The sequence below is a fragment of the Oreochromis niloticus genome, unplaced genomic scaffold (assembly GCF_001858045.2).
Source record: "Oreochromis niloticus isolate F11D_XX unplaced genomic scaffold, O_niloticus_UMD_NMBU tig00006538_pilon, whole genome shotgun sequence".
NCBI lineage: Eukaryota > Metazoa > Chordata > Actinopteri > Cichliformes > Cichlidae > Oreochromis > Oreochromis niloticus.
This window is the reverse complement of record NW_020328054.1, coordinates 40-9,850: the sequence shown is the minus strand read 5'-3', so window position 1 is coordinate 9,850 and position 9,811 is coordinate 40. Positions and strand designations below refer to the sequence as shown.

Here is a 9,811-nt window from a genome sequence, read left to right as displayed (position 1 = left end):
AAATGTCAGGTCTCAGACTCACATGGTAAATTGTCAGGTATCAGACTCCTGGAAAATTGTCAGGTCTCAGAAAATCTTCCTGCAGGTGGCGCTGTTGTCATGTCCATCCAAATTGATTTCCAAATACGTCATCAACGTGTGACAGTGGGAGAGCGCAAGGTCATTGACCTCACCGGAGTTTTACCGCGGTCCAGGCTCCTAACGACACAAGGTAAGTTTAACTTTTCTCCCTTTTTTGTTCATATTTTTGACACAGTTGTGTGATATTAAGTTGCGGTAATGTTGTGAAAGTTACCTATCAAAGAAGGAAATCTAGTTTTGTACGAAACCAAATCAGCACTATTCTTGTCTGGCCAATTCGTTCTAGCTAGCGACAGTGGTGGTGAAACGTGATTTAAATTTAAACTGTTTAGTAATTGTTTTGTATATGTTTCAGCAAATGGACAAGCTGAAAGCTTACGAGCAGCCTGCATCCTTTCTCTCGCTGTTTTCTCTTTTCTATATTGCTACTGTTGAGATATTTGTGATCCTGATATGTATTTTTCTGTTGTTGTTTTTAGACTTTTCTGCAATGTCATCCGACGATGATGAAAGGAGTATCCGACTCTGGCTGTTTCTTATGACTGTACCAAAAATACTTTTTTTTTTTTTTAAAGAGCATTAAAAATAAATGACGAAAGTACAACTTATTTATTAACTACTGTTCACCTCTTTCATATTAAAGAAGTGTATTTTTTGCTACACATATTTTATTTGTGGGCACTGAATAGACGCTGCTTTTAGTATAATTGCCACCTAAAAGATTTAGTAATTTACTGGTTAATTACTTATGTTCAGTGTAAGAGGTGGGTGATCAATTAGACTATTTTTGTTACACTTAACCTTTCAAGATACGATGATAATAACATTGTTCAACAAAGGCTTAAAACAAAAGGAAATCAGCTGTGTACTCAATTCATATGGGCATAAAATAAGGTAAGTCTGCATTTCAACAGTTTCCATGACAACTCTCTAAAATTACAAAACATGCAGTTGTCCTTTAATATAATGCAAGTCTGTGTTGTCTTTTAACAGTGAGAGGCATCTGAGACGAGTTTTAAAACTTCTAGGGTTGAAGCGAAGATGCCCCCAACGACCTTTTACTGAAATCCACAAAGCAGTGGAGGTAAGTGTTAAAACATCAGTGCAAAAAATACATATTTTCCTGAAGTCTGTGTTAGGAGCTATTGTTGAAACAATAAATGTTATTTTCTGTAGTTATTTAAAAAAGCCCATTCAATTAATTGTTTGTTTGTTTTTTAGAGTGAGATGAAACAGTGGTCTCCTGAACAAGGAATCAGGGCAATGGTAAAGCGGGTAAGGGATGTCAGAGGAGTGCGGCCTTGTTACAGGTTGGTTTCCATAGTGTGTACTCAATATAATCAAGTATTCTCTTGTTTTACTGTTGAGCTCAGAGTAAAATCTATTGTTACTGTAGAGACGATGTTGCTAATATAATGAGGGATATGGATGCAAGTGGTCTTCAGAGGAGATCTCCTGGAAAGAAGAAAATTCCCCGTCGGAATTACATCAGCCGTGGTCCAAATGACACCTGGCACATTGATGGTATTTATTTTATCTTTTCAATTAACCTTCCTGTCATGTTTTGATGTTACTTCTGTCGAAACAAATTGTAATTTTATTTGTTGTTTCATATAGGCAATGATAAACTGAAGTTCTTTGGAATGTGGATACATTTGGGGATTGATGGGTAGGTCTGAATATGGCATTCGCTACTTAATTGATTATATTCAGATATAGTACAAAGTTGCTTCAAGATAAGGATGTGAGGTAAACTGAGGTGTTATCTCTCCTGAGTAGTCTAGGGCAGGGATGGGCAACTCCAGGCCTCGAGGTGCCGGTGTCCTGCAGGTTTTAGATGTGTCCTTGATCCACAGCTGATTCAAATGGCTAAATTACCCTCACAACATGTTTTGTAGTTCTCCAGAGGCCTGGTAATGAACTAATCATTTTATTCAAGTGTGTTTACCCAGGGTGTGATCTAAAACATGCAGGACATTGGCCCTCGAGGTCTGGAATGGGCCAAGCCTGGTCTAAGGGACCAAGATAAAGTATGAATAGTGAAGGAGGATTCAAGATGGCATTTTTTAAAAGGTTTATTTCCTGCTAGTCCATTTCAGACTGGCAGTTATTTCAGGGAGGGCCAAGAACAACACAACAAATAAAACATCCCTGATATAAAGTAAACAGAATTTAACTCCAAAGAAAATAAAATGTACAATTTACGATAACCTACCTAACCAACACAATAAACAGGAGAATACAAAACAAAAGGCAGCTCTCTCCTCGCATCAGTCTGAACACAGTCAAGGGTCACATTCAATTCCAAAGGCATGTAAGCCTACATAACTATGGCAGTCAAAATGGCCGGAGGAACCAGAAACAACGCCTAGACAGAATACAATGGAAAACCAGAATACTCTTGGGGAATGTAACAAAAACCAAACATATTGCCAAAACATGATTAAATCATATGTACGAGTGGCCGCTTTTCAATTTCTCTCTTTTCAGATTTTCCAGGAAGGTTCTATGGCTAAAGGTGGGCACATCCAACCGCAAACAAAACTTTGTGGCCAGATACTTCTTTGAGGCTGTTCAAGAACAGGGTGGTATGCAATATACTTAAAAAAGGGGGTTAAAAAAAGATTACATTTTGGTTATAAATTTATTTTTTCATCATTCACTAATTATCTTCAGTTTGTGTCTTTAGGCTGTCCTCAAATGATTCGGGGGACAGAGGAAAGGAGAACCTTGTTGTGGTCAAATGCAGATGGCATTTCACATGCGAGATCTTGGGAATCAGGCATGGAGGTGCTTCAGAATGGGGACATCAGTGCACAACCAGGTATGTCTTTAAGCTGGTAAATGACTATTTCTAAAGTAACAACCTGACAACAAAACTGATAATGTCATGTTTATGTTGTTTAGAGAGCTGAATGTTTTAACAGTATTTTAAAGCGGACATGGATTAAGAAATGGCTGACAACATTTGAGGTAAAGCAAATCTTTCACCTGTAAAACCTAATAACAAAGACTAGCCATCAAAATTGCGCTAAACATACGATGGATTAGTTTATCTGAAAACACTATGCTGGAATTTTTTTTTTTTTTTACATCTGTACCTTTTCACTGATGAAATGCTCACCTTCACAACTTATGTCTTTTTCAAAACCACATGCTTAGGCCATGATGGAGTCTGGATCCTTGAACTGGACAATCCTGTGCACATGTAAGTCAATATTTTTAGACATGAAAAATGATCAAGCAGCAGTATGAAAGTATGTGGTCTAGGAATGCCTTTGTTTTTTGAGTACTGATTAAAAATTAGCTTTTACATATTCTTCCTCAAAGAAGCAGATGAACATATTAACTTTTTAATTATCCTTTTTCATAGCAACTGCTTGCAGTACTCACACTTGCCACTGCTTCAAAGAGACTTAAAAACGGAGCAAACAGTTTGGAACACCCATGACATCCGCAAGCAACGCAATGCACCAGGTCCATTTGGGAAACCCGACCTTCTGTTTACCTCACCACCTCCTGGTATGTCATTTGAAAGTCTGTGGGGTTTTTTTTCTTTTTTTTCTTTTAACTTTCATTAGTTTACTTTTACTTTAATATAGCACTCTTCACAGGATAAAAACCACAAAGTGGCTTCACAATTATGTAAAACAGACATATAACAGCACAATCGAACATACAGAATAAATACAATCAAGGAAACATAATGATTTAGGGCAGAGCATTTCATGACCTGGGAGCCACCGTTCTGCAAGATCTATTGCCTCTGGTCTTCTGGTGGGACTACTAACAGCCATTGATTAGATGATCACAGGCTGGGAGAGGGAGTGTGGGGTTCTATAAGATCAGAAATGTAGGCAGGAGCTTCACGATTCGGAGCTTTGAAAGTCATTACTAAAATTTTAAAATGATTTTTCTAAAATATACTGGAATCCAGTGTAATGAGCGTAAAACTGTTATAATGTGCTTTCTTTTATTTGTCTTCCTAAGAAGCTTACTTCTGGTACAATCTGAGATTTCTGAATTTCTACTGTCAATACAAATATGGCTTCATATTGGCACCTTTAACTAAAAATTAATCAAAATGTTTGAGTGATATTTACATCTTTCAGTTTCTGCAATAACATCTGTAAAAACTGACTGCTTATTATACAGGTTGTAGAACAGCTTTATGATTATTCATTTATTTTTAACATTCCAAAGTGAACATCTTTTCAATATTGTCTTTCATTCGCAGGATATGGCAATGTGCTGCACATAGTTGACCCAGACCTTTTAGACTACGCCAAGCAATTAATCTGTGAGGTGGAAGAGCCTTCACTGGTAGCAAACCAGGAATTCAGAGACATGTGCCAGAACATTTTAGAAAACAGCCAATTTCCCTGCACACCTGATGGTTGCCTTGCTGCATACCTCATGCTAGTCCAAGAGCTGACAACTGCCATGAACAGAAATGCAGTTCCTACACCTTCTACGTTTGCAGAGGCAAATGACATATACATCTTTCTGAAGAGACAGAGGATGGAAGGTGCACCAGTAAACATTTCCAATGACCAATAAAATCATACAACATTGTTTGTTAACATTTATTTATCCTTGTTTACAATCAACAGGTAATTTGAAAACTGTCTGACCAACAAAATGTACAATAAAATGTTGAAAAACAATTGACAAGGTGCCATCTTTCATAATGATTCAGTGTTTCATTTAACACAACTTTTGTTAACCCTAATGTATAACATAATTAACATTGAAAGACTTTTGAACTGCAGACTGTAGCAACATTACCACTTGTAGCCATATCGGCTTGTAAGATCAAGGCCTGACTTGAGAAACTTAACAACATCAGATGCGGAAGGCCTTGAGTCTGGGTCATAGCTCACCAAACCACCAAGAAAACTGTGTTTGTCACTGAGATGTGATAGGGCATGTGGTGGGGTTTTGGTGGCCATTAGTGCAGCCAGTTCTCTTTGTTTTTTAACAGTCCACGGAGCGGACCCCGTCAGGATCTCCAGATATGTGGCTCCGAGGGACCACATGTCTGTCTGGAACGAGGCCTCTTCAAACATCAGTATGCATTCAGGAGCCATGTAAAGATATGTGCCACCAGCTGGACCAATAACCTGGGCAGTGAACTTACTCCCTTGACGAAGCATCACAGTGTCTCTTATGTTTGCCATGCCCCAGTCTGTCAGGACTGCCTTCTTAGAAGGGTGGTGAACCTATAAGGTATACACACGAGAACTTATCAGGTTGTCTTAAATCTCACAAATGTTATCAAAACTGTCATTCCAAAGACCACAGCTCATAATTGAAAAAAAAAAACCCCTCAAAGCTTTTAGCACCCAGATCACCCAACCACTGCAGATTTATTCTGAGATTGTTTATTATACCTAACATTGAAATTAACAGATTGGATAATGATCAAACACGGTTTTATAGTCCTGTTCTTTTTTTTTATCCCCATTCCACTTAAGAAAGTGGTACAGACTAATAGAACAATAGAAAAATTCAGTTTGTAAAGCCTAAACTTATTACAACATGTTTGGGAATTTTGTAGGTGTGCAACAACCAACATATTAAAGAAACAATGTAAGGCTTCCTACTTAAAAAAAAGTCCTTTATATGAATATACCAGAACAGTTCCTCGTTGAAATGTAGTGTTTAATAGACTGAAGAGAATAAAGTTCAATAAAGAAAAATTCAGTATGGCTTATGTAGAAATGTTTAGCTTATTTTAGAGCTTAGACATGTAGGAATGTTTAGTTTTTTAGAGTTTAGAAATATGTTAACTTAGAATGTAGAATTATTGTAAAGACACTGACACTGCCTCAATGTAATAAAGGCCTGATTGTGTCATGAACTTAGAAGTAGATTTTATGAGGCCCTCCCCCATTTGAGCTGTGAAACTAAGACAAAGAGGAGTTGATGTTAAGTGGAAATTCCTCAGGGTATACTTAGGAGGGGGTTTCAACATTTGTGACTTGATAACGGTGGTCTGGAACGGAGATGGGTTTTTATGACATCCGGGAAGTCACTACATTGAGACACACACCTGCAGTGCTTTACTTTACGCACCCACACCCACATGCACACTCACTCACGTGCATGAGTGAGTGTGCATGAGTGAGTGTATGTGCGCATACCTGTGTGTATACACAGGTATGCGCACATAGTCACTCACGAACACTCACGTAGGTACGTGGGAGCGCGCACATGTAGGCATTCACGTGCTCGCACACACACAAACATGTAAACATGGTGATTAGTTTTATGGCACCTCGTAGAGGGGTTAGAAGGGGGGTCACTTATACAAAACTGCATGTAACGGACAAAGGAGTTGAGATCTGCAGAGGAAGTCCGGGGTTCTGTACATCTCCCTTCTATAAGCTATAATCAATAAGTGTGTATTAATAAAAATATTGTTAATTGACTACTCTGAGTCCCGGTGTTTTTTCTGGAAGCCTGACGAATACACGAACTGTGGTGAAACTGCTTTTTGCAACACTTACCATGACATTTGCTGGCTTTATATCCTGGTGAATGATTCTCTGTGCATGGATGTACTCTACTGCCATGGATAAGTCCAGTGATATGAAACCGGCATCATCCCCTTCAAGCTATCAAGACAATATATAATGGGACCTAAGACCAACAAAGTCAATGTTTGGAAGTGTCCATCAAAAATCCCTGATTGCAGTCCTCTTGTGAAACTGTAAGCAGAGGTGAATGGTGTGTGTGAGCAAGGTGGCCAACAAATCTGACTCAGTTACACCAGTCCTGTCTGGAGGACTGGACCAAAATCCCTGAAAAATATTGTAAGAATATTGTAGAAGAAAACCTAAAATGTCTGAACTCATCCATGTAAAAAAAAGCAATTCTACCAAAATAGTAAAGAAGCTTATTATTAGAAAGTTAAGATTATTATTTTACTAAGTTCATACTTTTCTGGCATATGGCAATTAAAGATCATTTTTGTAATTCTAAATGGTTGAAAACATGAGAGAAAAAAATTAATCAGTCTTTTTATATGTTGTACGCAAAGATGGTTTCAAGTACATATTTAAAGAAATGCCAGCAATAAGAAGTTCTGTTTTAATATGATGGTATTAAGATTATTCACAAAATGTATTCAATATAAATTATGAGTATTGGTACCTTCACCAAGCAGCTGTCTGTGTGAAGCACTTGCTGCAGGGTTGCGCCATGAATGTATTCAGCTGCCAACAAAAAGCAGGACTCAGTGCGGGCAACTGCCATTAGTCTGACGATGTTGGGGTGAGACAGTCTCCTAATAAAAAAAAAAAAAAAAAAAATAGAGGCATTACAGCTTGAGGAACAATCGATTTTGAAAATGAAACAAAAATAAGTGTGTCAAAGTTCTTACAGTGAAACATTTATCTCATGATGAATGTCGCTGTCCTCCATCCCTTGTTGGCCACACACGATCCTTTTAACAGCTGCTGGAGTACCATGAAAAGAACCTCTATATACCTTGCCAAATGTCCCTTCTCCCAGTAGATTGTCCTCGCTGTATGTAATTAAAGCCTCTTCCACATATGGAACACGTGGAAGATACACTTGGGGATAAAAAACACAAAGTAACATACATTAACATACAGCTACTGCTAAACATTCTTCTATTAACTGCTGGATTAGTAATATCTAGGTTTACTCCAGGAACTTGAGTACCAAATAGTGAAGAATGAAAACCTTTATTTACAATTTTGTCTGATGATATGATGTTAGCCCTAAATGCGAAATAATGCTTACATGATGGCGACTTTGGAGTTGTGTTGAAGGACTCTGCAAAATCTATCAAAAGCTCACTATTTCCAGCACCTTCAGATAGCTCTTCAGCTCCCTCCATAGCTTCTTTTGCCTCAATAACTGCATGTGGTAACATGTCTTGGCTCACTGCTCCACCTGGACCTAGAGATGACCCTACATTTTCCTCCTTCCTTTGCTTGGACTGGCTTTTCTTTCTGACTCTCCCTGTTTCAAATTCACCTGAGCTGGATGTTTCTGGATGGAAATCCTATGAACACATTCAGCCAAGATATATTTTTGCAGGGTGCACTGTGAAAATATCCACATTTATGACAATGATAAGAAATTAATTGGTCTGTTCAAAAAGAAGCCATGGTTTTACCTGTTCTGCAACATTTTGTCCTATGAGGGTTTCAGGAAGTTCATCTGCAGAATAAGATGCATATTACAAATGTGCAATGACCAAGCATAGTAAACAAGTGTGTAAAGGTTGGAAATGTAATGCAAACAAAATAAGAAGTCAATTTTAATGATTTAGTTAGATGTCCAGGCATTCACCTAAACTGCAACTTTCATCACCACCCACTTTAGTTACAGGGTCTTCATCTGTAAAATAACACATTAATTGCAATATATCTGAATGCCCACCATAGTCCGTGTACCACAGGGGTGGGCAATTCCAGGCCCCGAGGGCCGGTGTCCCTGCAGGTTTTAGATCTCACCTTGGGTCAACACACCTGAATCACATGATTAGTTCGTTACCAGGCCTCTGGAGAACATCAGGACATGTTGAGGAGATAATTTAGCCATTTAAATCAGCTGTGTTGGTTCAAGGACACATGTAAAACCTGTAGGGACACCGGCCCTCGGTGTCCACCCCTGGTGTACCATGTTCAATCACACAATCAAAAATATTCAATTTGGTTTGGGCAGGCACACACCTGAGATGGAACTTTGATCATCCAAACACACGACCTCTGTACAAAAAGTAAAATTATTTCATACCATACAAAATCGAGTGCTAGACAGTAGTTAATAGCAATATTGATCACTTTATTACCCAGTTGTCTTCGCCCGATGTATAGTGTTCTTTTCCACAGATGTGTAATATCAGAAACAGTTCTGTATTCTTTGTGGAAATCCTCCTTACTCCACCTGGTCCCGTCAGAATGACAAAGAGTGAACTCACTCCCCTCAGTACGCTCTGGCCAGAAGCGTTCTTTGGCTATGGTAATTAAATCATCATAGGTTTCATGGCCTTGCAGGATGATTCGAGGTGGAGCTTCGTCCATTATTAACTTCTGGTACCGTCCACACCTTCTCGGAGTTCTTGGTTTCCACTCCATGGGAGCCATTCTGACCTAGCATCAAGGAGAAAAAGCAAAGTTTATGAAAAATATGCCTTTTAGACAGTTAATTATTAATATATTGCTGATAGTCATACACATAGCTTCACTTTTTAACTAACCTTCAATAATGATTTGCCATGGTCCAAACGTTTATCATTCAATGGAAATTGCCTTTTCTTTACTTGAGGCTGTAGTAGTTTCTTGGCTTTACCAAGGCCTCTGCTGCACCTGTAATGGATGAAGTTGAAAGTTAATCAAACTGATCCGCAGAAAGTTCTATATTACAACTGATCTTAAAGCAAAATAATTGGGTTTTCTTACTGAGAAATTCATTGCCACTTGTTGAAGGAGTGTCATCTGCAATATAAATAGGGCAGTGATGTGAAACATGTGCTTTATAAGAATTCTACTACAATCACAGACTACTGCACACTGATCTGCTTTCAAAATGTATTGCATCTATAAATAAAGTGGTTAGTCAATCATAACCTGCTAAGCATATCATGTTATATAAAGGAGATTATTTTACATGTTGTTCAAAAGTATCAAACCTACCTGATTTTTCTGCTGCCAGGAGCTTTTTTTACGTTGTTATCAAAGCCTTTTTGGGT

The 9,811-nt window shown here is 38.2% G+C and overlaps 2 protein-coding genes across 2 annotated transcripts; one reads left to right on the top strand and one right to left on the bottom strand.

Annotated features, from left to right (window-relative positions):
- Positions 1 to 85: 85 nt before the first annotated feature.
- Positions 86 to 3,128, top strand: LOC112845269 (uncharacterized; the record flags this gene model as incomplete). Its single annotated transcript, XM_025904728.1, has 10 exons — positions 86 to 211; positions 561 to 596; positions 891 to 975; positions 1,075 to 1,165; positions 1,303 to 1,391; positions 1,478 to 1,605; positions 1,699 to 1,750; positions 2,572 to 2,669; positions 2,771 to 2,905; positions 2,989 to 3,128. Coding segments are annotated over 10 exons (848 nt in total), but the record flags the coding sequence as incomplete, so codon positions are not given.
- Positions 3,129 to 4,472: 1,344 nt separating this feature from the next.
- LOC109199305 (probable serine/threonine-protein kinase At1g01540) lies at positions 4,473 to 9,428 on the bottom strand. Its single transcript, XM_019354604.2, has 10 exons — positions 9,320 to 9,428; positions 8,912 to 9,212; positions 8,793 to 8,828; positions 8,410 to 8,457; positions 8,234 to 8,277; positions 7,855 to 8,119; positions 7,469 to 7,661; positions 7,240 to 7,372; positions 6,594 to 6,701; positions 4,473 to 5,303 (listed from the first exon to the last, which is right to left on the bottom strand). Exons 2-10 carry the CDS (start codon positions 9,204 to 9,206, stop codon positions 4,866 to 4,868), a joined length of 1,560 nt encoding a protein of 519 aa, XP_019210149.1. The 5' UTR covers positions 9,207 to 9,212; positions 9,320 to 9,428; the 3' UTR covers positions 4,473 to 4,865.
- Positions 9,429 to 9,811: the final 383 nt, after the last annotated feature.